The 15,302-nt window shown below is 54.9% G+C and overlaps 1 protein-coding gene across 5 annotated transcripts in view; it reads right to left on the bottom strand.

Annotated features, from left to right (window-relative positions):
- Positions 1-15,302, bottom strand: part of PBX1 (PBX homeobox 1) — a 201,951-nt gene that overhangs the window by 27,488 nt on the left and 159,161 nt on the right. For all 5 annotated transcript variants that reach the window (XM_075936968.1, XM_075936967.1, XM_075936970.1 and 2 more), the window contains exons 3-5: positions 13,055-13,299; positions 6,182-6,372; positions 4,388-4,523 (exon numbers count right to left, since the gene is read on the bottom strand). In XM_075936968.1, coding sequence (XP_075793083.1) covers positions 4,388-4,523; positions 6,182-6,372; positions 13,055-13,299 — 572 coding nt within the window. The remainder of the gene's footprint in view (positions 1-4,387; positions 4,524-6,181; positions 6,373-13,054; positions 13,300-15,302) is intronic.

Raw genomic sequence — 15,302 nt, 5'->3', positions numbered from 1 at the left:
TTCTTCCGACGCAATTAAAAAAATGGAAAAGTACGGGCCAGACTAGTGGCTGGGGTGGACGTCGACCTCCGTTGACCATCTGGCCCCGTGCCACGAATCCATCTCACAGGGCAACAGGGAGCGAAATTAACAATGAGGCTCCAATTGGTTAATTGCAATTGGTCTCCATTGAGGATTTTATAGAACATTGCGCTGCGTCAATTGCATAAAGATTTGGGGTAGGCAATCCCCAAAGGATCTGGTAAGCACCTGCAAGTATGGAGTCTGGATGTTCGTCAGAAACATGTACAATTCTTATGTCGGCAAAATCAGGTTGCGTTTCTCACAAGTTCCGTTTGCAAATCTCAGATGCTTTTTGGTGTCTCTCAAACCTGGCATGCGCAGTCTTACTTGGAACCAGGTGGCCACAGTGCCTCTTGACACCTACACAGTGTGTTGCGCTCATCAACCTCACAGCACTTTAGAAAAGCAGGCAAGAATCATTGTCCTTGGACAAACAGGGAAACTGCAGCAGAGAAAGGTCAAGTCTCACCCCACAGACCATAGCGCACATCAAGGGTAATGCTGAGAACGGTCTCCAGATCTGTCAACTTCCGTCCTGGTGCCATCTATGAAACCAGCACAAAGGGCAGCCACAGCCATGGTAGTGAAACTGGCACTTTCAAAAGTATCGAAAAGATTTGGGCTTGAGTTTTGGAAGCAGGTTTTGGGTGTCTTATCTGGAGTTGTCCCTCTACCACTCGAGAAAGGCCAGTCATGGCAAACATCCATCGGTGCCCAAGGGACTGTTCAAAACCAGGCTGAAATGAAACCGGATTCCATTTTTGAGGGCTGAAAGTCCATTGACAGGATGTCTTGGTCATCAGATTTACACACTGGACAGTGCTAAGCAGACTTGTCTCCACCCCTTGTTAAATCAACGGCATTCCCTATTTCCTGGCCTTGGATGGATCATTAGGAAGGTTGCAAGGTGCGATCCTCATGGATATTTACACTGTGACTTAACTACTTAGGAAAGAGGTTCAGGAAAGGCCCAAACCCCTACCAGTCATCAAAAGAGTAAATTTCCAGCCACTATAGTGGTGCCACTTTAGAAACCTCTCACAGATGGACGGGTTGGATGGAGAAACTCCTGATGAGGACGTGTTCTTCTCAGACAAGCTCCACCAACCTTAGAAACTCATCTGAGCAGCTTTGGACTTCCTCTTCCTTCCAGTTGCGCGGCATGCCGTGGAACTGGGAATCATGGCATTTTGGTTCCACATGGAGCCCCACGGGGCAGAGGCAGCAGCAGGAAGGAATAACGGGGAGGGAGGAAATTGGCTGAATTTTTTTCTGGTCTCCGGTGAGGTTCATGGTTTGGGGTGGAAGGTTTGAGGACGGTGATAGGAAACTTCGGGTTTAACCGACCTCGATCTGCTTATCTGTATTGGATCCTAACCTCAGAGCCAAAAGACGTGCTAAGCTCCTTTCTTGTGGCAGCTCGTTTCTGGAAGCTCAGTGAACAAGGCCAATTGTCAATGTGCCCCTTAACTAATCCCCCTCTTTCCAACCTGGGGAACACTCGCTGCCACGCCAAATTTGCCATTCCCAGGCTTCCTGGACACAGAAACATTTCAAGATACCCTACTAGACAGTCATGGACAACTCCCCAAGCGCCTTCCCCTACACTTGCCCTCAGCAATCTCTGGGGACCTACCTGTCCTCATGAATCAGGCACGGTTATGTTTGACTATGGGGCGAATGGGGGTGTGGGTGGGTTACTGCTCAGAGCCCCCCTGAAAATCAAATATGCTGTGGACCGTCTAATTGGGAACCCAACATCCCTCGTTGCTATTGAACATCTTGGCCTCCTTTTATGAAACCATGGCCAGCTCGTACAGGATTTCCCAGACAAGTCCATCTGCACCGGCGCCTTGCCTGCGGGGTACAGCAATTCACGCCATTGATTCATCTAGCCAGGAATCCTGGTTTATGCTGAGCAGATCAGAACGGGCGTGCGGCCTCTATGCATACCCCCCTCACTGGAGAAGCCCAGTAGTCCATCTGCTCTAGCGTGTCCCCTCTTAGACCTTTGAGCTGGTCTCCTGTAGGCTAATCCCTGGGGTCGCAAGCCTGAATTAAGACTAGGGCGATACATCGGAGGTTCTTGTCCCGTTCTAAATGCTGGGTGTTTGGTCACAGATATCCAGCTAGTGTTTTGCACTCGCTGTATAATTACTGTTTGGTTTGCTGCCTAGAAAACAGATACATAATCCCTCCCCTTTTCCATGCCGCCTTCCATCTACAGGGATCCCACAATGCTCGACAAACGTTGCCCAGGGAGAGGAGGGAGCCTCTTGTACATGGCTGAAATGTGGCCACGTCCGGAGGGGATGGGAGCGGCCATTTAGCAAAGCAAAGTAACCCTGCACCGGAAGGGAAAAGCATTCCCTCTCTCCTCCCCCAGGCTAACGAGTAAAGGAAGGGAGACAAGAAGGAACTACTAAGATTGCAAGTTGGCCACAAGTTAGGAATTAACAGCCCAAGTTGTTAAAAAAAAAAAAAAATCTCATGGCACCTTCAATGGGCTCCAATTGTTAGGAACACGCCCATTTCTGAGTCAGAGAAAAGAGACCCAGGAGTGGTTCACCGACGCCTCTTGCAACAAGATCTAGGCTTTCCTTGGAGGCACGTCTTGCTAAAAAAAGCTGGATCAGAAGATACAGGCCGAATGCCTCACTGGGTGAGTTTCAGCCCGGGCCACGCAGGAGGTCAGCCCAGATGATCACAGTGGTTCTTTCTGGTCTTGCTCTCTGTGGGCCCACGAGCCAATGGAATCATGTTTGCTTGTGCGAGGGGCCCAGCCCAAGGCAGCATGAACGGAGGTGGATACAGCACAGGGAGTTTGTGCGTCTTCTAAAGGGGTATTCCGGGGACCTGGTGCAGATCAGCACCTCAGTTGGCCTGAAAAGCCACATGGGAAAGCTGGCAGGAGTAGAAATCCTTAAGAGAGCAGCAATGTCTCACGATTACAGTTTGGTGAGACAGCTCACGAGAACAGCTGATCTCCTGGAAACTGGCTCTTTCCGTCCCAAGTGCGAGGGAGCGCAGAGACGACGGGCAAATGCCAGAAAAAGTTAATGGACCCCTGCTGGATCCCATAGGAACATGAGGGATGAGTTGAAAGCTTGGGATGCACTATCAGGACGGCGTGATGTGTTTGAACCAGCAGGCCCAGTTTCCCATGCGTAACCGCGGCATGGACGGCTGGTCGGGTGGGTTTTCTGAGGTAGATGACACAGCTGCTGATTGGAGGTCGCTAAGTGAGCACGTAAGGAGCAATTAGCACGATTCCTTCACGATTACAGGTAACTATCGTCTCTAGTTTGAGGTTGCTCCTCCCAGAGAAACAGAACAGCCGTCCTGAGGTGGGGGTCTGGTTCCAGTTACGGTTGCCATCTTCCTGGGAACGTGTGACCCGAATGACACCACGAACCCGTCTGCAAACACGAGGCCGGGCAGGGTGGCTGGCTCCGGGCAAGCGTGCGGATTGGCTGCAGGCAAGACTGCAAGATGACGTGCCGATGGGATCCAGACTCTACCGTCCAAATAGAGGGGGAGGGCAGCGAGAAGGAAGGGGCAGAGCATAATTAACAACCACGAGCATGGCGGCTGCTAATTAGAGGCTCAACGGGTCTGCACTAGGATGTCGGTCCATGCTCTAGATCACAGGGGCCATTCACTCGCCCCTTCATGAGACAGGAACACCTCGGGGCGCAGCTAGCCAATCTCCGGTTTCCATGAAGAAAGGGCATAGGCCAGCGTGAGCACCACTACATTCAGCAAACGCCAGCGTCACTACCCGCCGTGGCTCTGCGTGGGTGGGGACAACCCTGCACATTCCAGCCACACGGCCCTCCCGACAGATACCCCACCCTAGCCCCGGCCTCCTCTACGCATCTTGCTGACAGGGCCCTGGCAAGCAAATCCCCTGCCAAGCTCCACGTGGGTTACTTGGTCATGCTGTAGCATGAGTGGCCGCGCACCGGCCACACGCAGCACTGGCCCCGAAGTTGCTTCGTCGTCTTGTTTGGCTCCCGCTCTGCTGATGCCCCCTTAACCTCTCCTGCCGAAATCTGCTTCTCTCTGCAATGTCCCAACCATCCCAACTTGTCCATCTTCCTCTCTTCCCGGCAACTGCCCAGTCACTCCCCTTCCAAGCCACCCCTCTTGCTCAACAGGCCTTGTCCCCCATTTTCCATCTCCGCTCCAATTACTCCCTGGCTAGCACTCACCCCCCACCGCTGTGGAGATCAGCGAGAAGACGCTGGCCTGATTATTTGGGCTCAGCTGGAGAAACGCAAGGCTGTTCCCTTGGTGCTAGTCCCTCGGCCCGTCCCCTTACCTGGGAGACCGTGATGCCGCACTTCTTGGCTAGCTCTTCTTTGGCTTCCTCACTAGGGTAAGGGTTGCTGAGATGGGAATAGAAATACTCGTTCAGGATTTCCGTCGCCTGCTTGTTGAAGTTTCGTCTCTTCCGCCTTGGCAAGGAGAAAACGGAACAAAATCAGGAGGGAGGGACTGCGCGCCGGACACCTGCCATCCCACAACGACCTGGGAGACGGCCGCTCCTTTCCCCTCAGCGCGGCAGTGAAACCGGCTGACTCTGGGGCTTAGTGAATAGAAAGATCTGATATGCCGGCACAGGTGGGTTAGGGGGATTTCCCTCTGGCTTGCAGAGCCAACGAGCCCCATTTACAAGTCAAACACGGACGACTCTAGCTGCCAGCGCGGACGGGAGGAATATTTCCAAGTTCCTCTCGCCTGTTCAGCTTCGCAATGCCACGAACGCGAAGCCCCAGCTGATTAGCCTTGAGTTACCGACGGCCCAGAGACGCGATCACGATTTCCCCAAGGAAAAGGCACAGCTGGGAACTCAACCCGAGTCTTCCGACGCCTGACTGTGACCACTAGGTGACACCCCCGCTTGCAAAGTCCAGCTGCCTTCTGCTTCCTGCGGCATCCTAGTTTTGTGGATGAGGCCCGAGGCAGCAGAGAGCTCACCCCACCACACCCTGCTCCGGGCAGAGGTTTCCAGCCCAGCCGGGGGTAGCCACGTTCATCTTTAAGGAGGCTGACCAGGTGTCCTGATTTTATAGGACAGTGCTGCTATTTAGGGCTGGTCTAATAGCCTCCCCGCGTCCCGATTTTCCCCCTTGCTGGCTGGTCACCTATCTTGCACCTCTAGCCGCCCGTTCCCAGAAAACAGCAAGCAGGTGTCCCTGGGCTCTGTCTGCCGGAGGCTGGGAATGGGCCACAGGGAAGGGACCATGTGATGGTTCCCTGCTGTGTTCACGCCCTCCGGGGGACCTGGCATTGGCCGCTGTCAGCAGACGGGACACGGGGCTGGATGGACCTTGGGTCTGACCCCAGCCTGGCCGCTCTGATGACCTGCCGGAGGGGTGCTCAGGACCTGGCCGTCAGGCAGGCTCACACGACAGGGTAGTCAGGGTCGGGATAGGGCTCCAAGGGTACGTCTAGACAACACCGCTCTGTCGACAGAGAGATGTAGATTAGCCACGTCGAAATTGCTAAGGAAGCAGGGATTTAAATATCCCATGCCTCATTAGCGTAAACATGGCCGCCGCTTTTTTTCGAAACGGAGTTTTTTCGAAAAAAAAAAACCCTGGCAATCTAGATGCGGATCTTTCGAAAAATAAACCCTTTTTCGACAGATCCTGTAACCCTCAAGGGTTTATTTTTTTGAAAGATCCACATCTAGATTGATGGGGTTTGTTGAGGTTTTTTTCGAAAAAGCTCCGTTTTGAAAAAAGCGGCAGCCATGTTTATGCTAATGAGGCACGGGATATTTAAGCCCCCGCCTCATTAGCAATTTCGACGTACCGAATCTACATCGTCTACACACAGCCCAAGTGGAGCGACCCCAGAGACCCAGCTGAAATCCAAGGGAGCTCAGTTCCTCCTTGGGCCAAAGCCCGTTCCTCTGGTTAGTCCAGTCTCCCGCCTCTTGGACCAGCAGACTGCACCAGCCCATCAGGTCCGGGCCTTCCCTCGATCGGCCTGCGGGTTGGCCCACCTCCGTCGGGCACAGCAGAGCTTTGCAGCGGCTGCTCTGTCGCACGAGGGGCGAGGCCGCCCCGCCCTCCCCAACGCGTTCTCCCCAGCCCGGCGAACTCACCGCGCATCCAGGAAGCGGGAGCGCAGGATCATGACGGCCTCGCAGGTGCTCTGCTTGAGCTGCATCTGGATGGAGCTGAACTTGCGGTGGATGATGCTGACCATGCGCTCGATCTCCTTGGGCGAGATGGGCCGTGTCCGGCTCTGCTCCCGCAGCAGGTTCATCACGTGGGTGGTGAATTCGTTGCAGGCCTGGGACGGCAAGAAAAACAAAAGAAACCCCGGGATCGGAGGGTCATTCGGCGGCGGTCGGAGCGAGGGGCCGGCCGTGCAGCTCGCGGCTGTTTTGTGTTGTGTCTAGTCCAGGATTCATAAACGCCCCACACGGGGCAGCGTCCTTAGACTGGACGGTAACCCGTCCTCTACATGCCCACCCTGCGTCTCAACCATCGCAGCCCTCCGCTCGCTTCCACCCCCCGACCTTGTGTCCTCTTCATCCCCCAAGCCACGTGCCCTCCCCTTCCCATCCCCCTGGCTGTACGGGGCCAGCTTTTCACCCCACTGCGGACCCCACCCCCGGAGATACACAACTGCAGCTCCCGTCCCCCCTTGTTCCTCTGCATCCCTCAGGTGAGGCGCTGCCCTCCCGGGAAACCGATGAAGCGAGTAACGGGAGAAAAACGTCCAAGGGGAAGCAGCCCGGCCAGCGTCCCGCCCAGCCACGGGAAGTCACCGCGCAGCCCTGGGAAGTCACCGCGCAGAAGCCACAACGGAACGGGAGCTTTCAGAGGGATCAGAAAGGATGTTCCAGGGGGTTCAATTCCATCCTCTGCATAGGATCCCTGCGTGGCCTGAGGCAGGTCAGTTTGTCGCTCCGTGCCTCAGTTTCCCCATCTGTAACAGCACTAAAAGCACGTCCCTGCCTTGCAGGTATGCTGTGAGGAGATCTGCGCTAGATGTTCAGATACCACAGGGGAGGAGGCCACAGAAGACGTATCTGGACATGTAGGTCCAAACGCTCCTCTCCGATTAGCGATGGGCTTTAGAACAAGCCCGGATTAATGCTTCTTGGCTCCTCCCGTTGAGGGGCACAGAGCTCTGTAAATGCTCCTTCCCCGTGACAACTCACTCCCGCCCCAGGGCTGGGAGGGGGCGTGGGACGGTGGAACGGAGAAAAACGATCCCCCTCCAATGGCCTAACGGAAAAGGAAGAGCGAGGCTGGCTGTCCACCGGGAGAAGAAAACGTTCTCTCCTCCCGCCGGGGAGAGAACGGGGCTTCCTGGGGAGGCTGCCGGACCCAAATCGAGCAGCCGAGGGGGAGTGGACCTTGTGTATGAGACAAAGGCTGGAAACCTCCCCTCTCCCCCCCCACCCCCCCGCTGCGTCTGCTTTGGATTTGGTCAGAAGACAGGGATTTGCCCTCAGCTCAGAACCGCGGTCCTGTCCTTCTGGGAGCCATACTCCTGGCAGGGTGGGTCAGACCAACACCCCCCCAGGCATGTGAGGTGGGCCATCCTAGCTCTGCCCTGGCCATGGCTGCTGCTTTTGGACGGTCCCACGTCTCCCTCAGGGAGGGGGGTGCCAAAGGAAGGGCCGGCCACGCGTGGGGGAGGAGCGGGGGCCGGGCGCTCGAATGCCGGTGACAGGGCCGGTGTGTTCTGCAGGTCCCGGAGAGGGGGCTCGGCGTCAGAGCCCCCGGCAAGCGCCTGGAAGCGCAGAAGTGACACAGACCTGCAGCCGGTTGCCAGCACCTCGGAGAGCACGTCAATAATGATAATAATTACGGCAGCCGAGGCAGAGCGAGACAGGCCTGACAGGAAAGGGCAAGCAGGTAATCACTGGAATTAGTGCGCTGACGGGACGGCCCCCCCGCACCACCTGGGGTCCCCCCACTCCTCCCAGACCCACAGGGAGAGAGGCTGCCTTGGGCTTTTCTCCTGTTCTCTGCCCGCCACGGGAGATGCTGGCACGTCCATGCGGCCAGGGGCTGCCGGGCCGGAGGGAAAGCCATCCAGACGGCGGCCCCCTCCGGCAGGGAGGTGACCGGCAAAGAGGAAAGCACAGGGTCCCTCCAGAACACTGCTGCTCTGGGCTCCACCATGGCAGCTGCTTGGGCCCCCACACCACGCACACGGAGCCGTGCGCCTACTTCACACGGGGCAGCTTGCGGCCGCCTGCCCCCAGGCCCATCCCAACGGGTTCGCTCGCTGCCCTCACTGGGCCCTGTGACTCTAAGGCCAGCCCGGGCCAAGGGCCCCGAAGCCCGGCTGAGAGGAGGTTCCAAACATCTCCAGAACCTTCCGGCATGCAGGAGAAGCTTGCCACAGGGACGGCCAGCTGCCTTTGGCCACCCTAACCCAATTGGTCAGGTCTATTTTGCAGCTGGGGTGGCCTGCCCCATGAGATCGAGAGAGACTCAAACCCACACCGTCCAGAATTACAGTCAAGAGCCTCAGCCACTCAGCCACCACTCAGCACAGTCCAAGGGCTTAAACAGCACCCCCAGAGCCAAACACATGCCCCAGTCTCGTGACTTATTTCCTCTCTTTTCCTGGGCGGGCTGGTTATTCCTTTGCTAGGGGTTCATCACAAAGGGGCCACCCTGGGGCTGGGGGGCTGGTCCACGCAATGAGCTACAAGCAGGACTTGTAAAAGCAGGCCAAGAAGTGAGGCGCAAATCCCACGGAGTTTCCTGTAAGTACTTTTGCAAATTCCATCCCACGTGGTTAAAGCCAAACTGTTCCTTTAAGAACGACCAATCGTACTAGTTCTGCCATTCCATTAAACATAGCCGGGTCTGTAACCCCAAGGCTCTCGGTGAAGGACTTGAGAGATGAAGTGTGTTGCGTCCTACGCCTTCGTGGTGCAGACTGCCCTCAACTCGCTGGTCAGAAGCTTGGTTAAACCTCTTCCCAGCATACCAAGCTCAAAAGAACCCCAGTAAACAAAGGTTCCTTTGTGAAGCACTCGAAAAATAGAAATTGACAACCTTAAGGTTGTGTAACCTTAACTCTGCCCCTTTATGCACCAGTATTATGCTTTAGTCTTGAATTGCACAACCACCGGCTATTTCCAAAATAATGTAATGCAACACATTATACAGTGTGATACATTTTGGCTCTTTTATGGTTGTCAAGCATGCGATGTATGCAAAGAGTCTCTACAGGTCACTTACGTACAAGGGGCAGTGAATGAAACAGGGCTCCCAAATAGAGAATAGTGGGAAATTACTGGTACAGAGCACTTTCTGGTGAAAAACGCACAGTCACCAACATCAAAACATTTCCTAAATTCTCGCGTGGGTGGAGGCAGCCTACCGCCCAAGGCCAGGGAATCGGTGACTTTGGGGGGAGTTTTTAAGTAGAAGCCCCCACCGGCAAGGTGTTTTGGCTGAATCAGGCTGCCTGCCAGTTGCTGAAAGCTTCATAGTCTGCAAATTAGAAAGCCGCATGCAGCAAAACACAGGAGTTCAGCCTCTGGGTCTGACGGGGGAGAGGTGGGACGGGCAGTGAGAAACAGGCCTGTGCACAGTACAACGCCACTGTCTGCCGCTGACAACACGGCTGACTAATCGTATACGGTCCCCTTCCGATGGGCAGTTCCAACACGCCTCAATTAGCCAAAGCTCAGCCACTTTTCACGAGGATATCGGTGGCATTCGGCCAAGGTGACCTCCCGCCCAGGTTCAACTTCACCCCTGGCAGCCCCCAGCCTGTTCAAAAAGGCTCCCTACTCATTGTCTCATAATGAACATAAGAACGGCCACACTGGGTCAAGCCAAAGGTCCATCCAGCCCAGTATCCTGTCTGCCGACAGTGGCCAATGCCAAGTGTCCCAGAGGGAGTGAATCGAACAGGTAATGATCAAGCCATCTCTTGCCTGCCATCCATCTCCACCCTCTGACAAACAGAGGCTGGGGACACCATTCCCTACCCCTACTGGCTAATAACTATTTATGGACTTAGCCTCCATGAATGTATCTAGTTCTCTTTTAAACCTTGTTATAGTCCTAGCCTTCACAACCTCCTCAGGCAAGGAGTTCCACAGATTGACTATGCGCTGTGTGAAGAAGAACTTCCTTTTGGGAGAATGCTTCCTAATGGAAGAATTATGTTCCCTCCCTCTCTGCATCCTACACCCCCATCGCCATAGGAACCAAACGACTCTCAAGTTGTAATGTATTTCTCCTTACAAACTCTCCTGCAAGTGGTTATCCCCACGTGACAAACTAGGGAAACGCAACCGAGATAGGCCTACTATAAGATGGACGCATAATTGGTTGGATAACCATTCTCAGAGATTCAGCTGAAGAAGTGGGTTGTACCCAAGAAAGCTCAGGATGCCATCTTCGTGTTTTGTTAGTCTCTAAGGCAGTGGTCCCCAACATGGTGGCGCCCGCGGGGGCATTTGTGTGCGTCCGCCAAGTGCTCGGGGCTGGCCTGGCCCTGGGAACATGGCGCATGCATGGTGCCGGAGCTGGCCCTGGGCGCATGGCGCACGGTGAGTGCCAGCCCCGGGAGCGCCGCAGATTGGCCGCCCACACTCTGGGCACGCAGCGCTTGGAGGGGGCGCCGGCCCCGGCCCCGGCCCCGGGCACGCGGTGCTTGGGGGGCGGAGTGCCGGCCCCAGGCACGCAGCACTTGGGGGGGAGCGCCGGCCCCAGGCACGCGGCACTTGGGGGGGAGGGGAGAGCGCCAGCCCCGGGCACGCAAGTGTCTCCGCCCTCTGGCGCCCGGTGGGTGAACGGCCACGCCCCCTGGCGCCCGGCAACCTCCAGTGGTTGGGGACCACTGCTCTAAGGTGCTACAGGACTATTTGTTGTTGTTTTCATTCTCAGAGAGCAGTTATTGGTCACGCTGGAAGGGCAGAACAAGTGGAGTTATGCATGGATCCCTTTTGGGGCTACTTCAATATTTTCATCAGCGATTTAGATGATGGCATATTGAGGACGTTTATTGAGTGTGCAGACGATCCAAAGCTAGGAGGGGTTGCAAGTGCTTTGGAGGATAGGGTCCTAATTCAAAATGATCTGGGCAAACTAGAGAAATGGTCTGAGGTAAACAGGATGAAGTTTAATAAGGACAAATGCAAAGTGCTCCACGTAGGAAGGAACAATCCGTTTCACACATACACAATGGGAAGCGATGGTCTAGGAAGGAGTCCTGCAGAAAGGGATCTAGGGGTCAGAGTGGACCACAAGCTAAATAGGAGTCAACAGTGGGACACTGTAGCAAAAAAAGCCAACATGATTCTGGGCTGCATTCACAGGAGTGTTGTGAGCAAGACACGAGAAGTCATTCTGCCGCTCTACTCTGCGCTGATTAGGCCTCAGTTGGAGTCTTGTGTCCAGTTCTGGGCACCACATTTCAAGAAAGTTGTGGAGAAATTGGAGAGGGTCCAGAGAAGAGCAACAGGAATGATGAAAGGTCTAGAGAACATGAGTGATGAGGGAAGACTGGAAGAACTGGGCTTGTTTAGTTTGGAGAAGAAAAGATGGGGGGAGGGTATAACAGCGGCTTTCAAGGACCTACCAGGAGGAGGGAGAGAAATTGTTCTCAACTTCTGAGGACAGGACAAGAAGCAATGGGCTAAAACTGCAGCAAGGGAGGTTGAGGTTGGACATTAGGAAAAACTTCCTGCCTGTCAGGGGGTGAAACACTGGAATCCATTGTCTAGGGATTGGAGATATTTAAGAACAGGTTAGAGACACATCAGGGACGGTCTCGATGGTGCTTGGTCCTGCCATGGGTGGAGGGGACAGGACTTGATGACCTCTCGAGGTCCCTTCCAGCGCTATGATTCTATATACAGGTGGGAAAGTGAGGCACAGAGGACCTCTACACTGAAAAAACAAATCCTGCAGCGAGTCCCATGCGAAGGGAACATTTGGGCCAACTTTGTGTGGAGTCCTGTTTCCACTTTGAGAAATAGCGTCACTCTACCAGTGAGTCATTGCAGAACAGGGAACTGTTGGGGTGGGGGTGAAGCCAGGCACCAGCGAACGAGTGTCGACGTCAGATAAATGGGTAACCTCCCGTGTGGCTGGCAAGTCATTAGGTGGGTTTTTAAGGGAACAGGGACCTCCCGAAGCCCAAGCAAAGACACTAACCACTGGTACAAGCCTTTCTCTCTCCTTTTACTCCTCAGAGAGATGAATATTTTTGGTCAAGGGTAAAACCCAAACAGTCCTCTTTTGGCTAACCCTACACCCGCCCTGAGAGCTGACTGAAAAGTCTGTCTGCCAAAAAAAAAAAAAGTCAAGAGAGTTTGAAATGGCCTTCTTTTCGCAACTTTTCCAGGGTCGTTTTCAGTGGATTCGTTATCAATTTTAATCAAAAGCCTTAAGTAAAACGGCAGGTTTTCATACTGAAAACGAGCTTTTTGGTAACCGAAGCATTTCTCGAACGATTCGGAGTCAAAGGCCGACCCTCGTTGGGAAACCAAACCTGGATTCAAACCACACGTCACTGAAAAGGTTGCAAAACGCAAACCCGCCCCCGTGTTGACAGCAACATGTTTTTGCAGCTAAAACAATACCGTGTTTTTCTTCTGATGAACAAAAAAAAAAAAAACCAACATTTTTGTGCAGAAATTTTCACCAGCTCCCTGAGACAGATCTCAGCCAGAACGGTGGATGTCTCAGGAAATTCTGAGCTACCGGGTACAGTTACGCTCATGCCTCCTTGACAATAGATGTCACTAGCGCTCCAGCTGACAAAGCCACAGAGGCTCAGCGTACAGAACCGTGTGTAGGTAACGTGCCGATTCTCTTATCGGCTCCATTTTCTGTTGCCTTAGCCTCCCTCCGCCGGGCTGGCTGATTATTCCTCGCCCGGGTTTATTTCCTGGGTCAGAGGCTCATCTAAACCCTGCCTTTGCTCTGGCCAGGAGAGGGGAGAGCCTCCGCCCAGCCGCCGCGAATGAGCCGGTTACCTGTTCGTATTTCTCCAGCTCCGTGTGGTAGATCTGTCGGATCTGCGAGAGTTTAGCTCTGTAGTCAGAATGCTCCACGGAATTGTCTGAACCAGCTCCTCCAGATGCGGCCGCTGCGGCCGCCGCTGCCGCCGAGCCCCCTCCTTTCTCGGGCCCGGCCACGCCCTCCGCCAACAGCATGTTGTCCAGCCGCATCAGCTGGGGGTCCGTGGGCTCCTCTTCCTGGGCTCCCCGGATACTCAGGACTGTGAGAAGAGACAGAGTGGGGAGGGAACGATTAGCTGGGTGTCTGGCGCCCTGATTTCAATGGCAACCCAGCCCTTGACAGCAAAGCCTTATTGCCCCTCTGGCTCACCCGTTAAACCCAGCCCGGCTGGCAGTGCCTCACCAGCGCATGGGTCTGCCCCGGCCTGGATCAGGTCCCGGGGGGCGGAGCCCACAGTGCAGCGGTCACTGGTTGGCCCCCACATAACAGACTCGACGGACAGGCTCAGAGAGGATGGGCCGTGGACTCGGCTCTCGCCCTCCCTGCCGGTCCCTCCAGAGTTGAGTGGGGCCCGCTGGGAGATGCAGGCAGTAGAGTGAGCACCTTTCTAACTGATGGCAACTAGACCCTCTCTAGACCGCCACTGTGTCAAGCCCCGCCCCTTCCATCAGGCCCCGCCCCTTCTCTGCCTCATCCACCCACACCACACCCCTACCGCTTACTCCTCCACTCCTTTCCCCTGTTGCTTGCCGGGTCGTCTCAAAGAGCCTGGCAGGGGCTTCGGCTGGGCGGAGCTGATGCCGGTTTAATGACGCAGTGCCTCGCCCTACCCTGCCCTAACTGGCTTTGGGTTTGGGTGCCATTTCGGGGTTGCCAAGGCCCTGAAAACCGGGCCCCTGGCAATCAACCCGACGGGGCACCCACAGAGAAGCCAAAAACCGGGCGGGTGGCAACCCCCACTGGTGCTACTGCCCCCGGGTGGAGAAAGAGATGGCTCTTGCCACCAGGACTGCCCACCCAGCCCCTTTCCCCAGCCCTGCTCGGAGCGGCCAAGTGACCTCAGCACTAAGGACCGGATCAACGTGTGGGGGACAGGAGCCCTGCCCTCAGGTCCCACTGGTGGCGGAAATACCAGGGCCCCCACAGTGCCCAGCCTTTCCAAGGCTCGCACGCGCTGGACAGAGACAGGGGAAGAGAGCCGCCCCTCCCTGCCCCACAGAGAGCTGTGGTAGACGGGAGGCCAATGCCAGGGGACAGTCAGGTATTCGTGCTCCACACGACCAGCAAACTGTTTACACACGCTCCTCGGTTACAAGGGGAAGCAGAGGAGGCGCCGTGTTCGTCTTTGAAAGGGCATTATATATTGCAAAGCAAACAGAGAACTGGAAATCAGGAGATTAATTAATAACGCGGCTCTGTATTTCCAAACAGCTGCGCAAATATTAGCTCGTTCACCGTGGAAATAATCATGCGGCGAATATGAACTCTTGGCGACGTGCGTGTCTCTTTCTTCCCTTCGGGAAAAACCCCTGAGGGTGGAAAGCAGGAGATGTGTAATCGTGAGCTCAAAACCCCCCTAGATGGCTATAGGGGGCAGCTAGATGCTCCCCGCACAAGCAAGTACTCGGTTATAGTTTCACAGGGCTTTTCCCCAGGGTTCATTTCAACACGTTGTCGTGGTTCTGGAATCGTATCCGACTCCAGAATCTGACCGAAGGATCGGCCTGCTCTTTGTTCTTGAAAGAAAAAAAAAACCAACAAAGCAGCAAAACCTCGTTCTCAGATCTGCCCAGAGGGTTAACTAGAAGCACTAATGGCAACGGTGCAAACCCCAATGAACACAAGCCGGTGTTACCTGCCTACACCGGATGTTGCACGCACAAGATTGGCTGCGTGGGCAGAGAATCAAAGCAGATGCCCATTTCTCTCTCTCTCTTTTTTTTTTATGACTGATACAAAGGTCACAGGCATGTGATTGCACCACGATTTGCTGAAATGCATCGCAAAGAGAAGGCGGATCGGTGACTAAGGCTGCCAGTGTAAAGCTTGGCTCCTGTTCTTAGCTCTAGCACACATTCCCCACACGGTCCGGCAGGAGTCATTTCCCGACTGTTCCTACTCCATCAAACTCTACGGGAAAACCTCCTTTGAGCTCAAGGTGACCAGGATCAAGCCCTCAGCCTTCATCCTGGAACAAGCAGACCCTTGTGCAAAGCTCTCTGCAGGATTAAGGCCTTACACTACTCATGCCTCAGTTTCCCT

This window comes from Pelodiscus sinensis, chromosome 9 (assembly GCF_049634645.1).
Source record: "Pelodiscus sinensis isolate JC-2024 chromosome 9, ASM4963464v1, whole genome shotgun sequence".
NCBI lineage: Eukaryota > Metazoa > Chordata > Testudines > Trionychidae > Pelodiscus > Pelodiscus sinensis.
The sequence above is the reverse complement of the archived record's forward strand: the minus strand, read 5'-3'. Positions and strand labels throughout refer to the sequence as shown.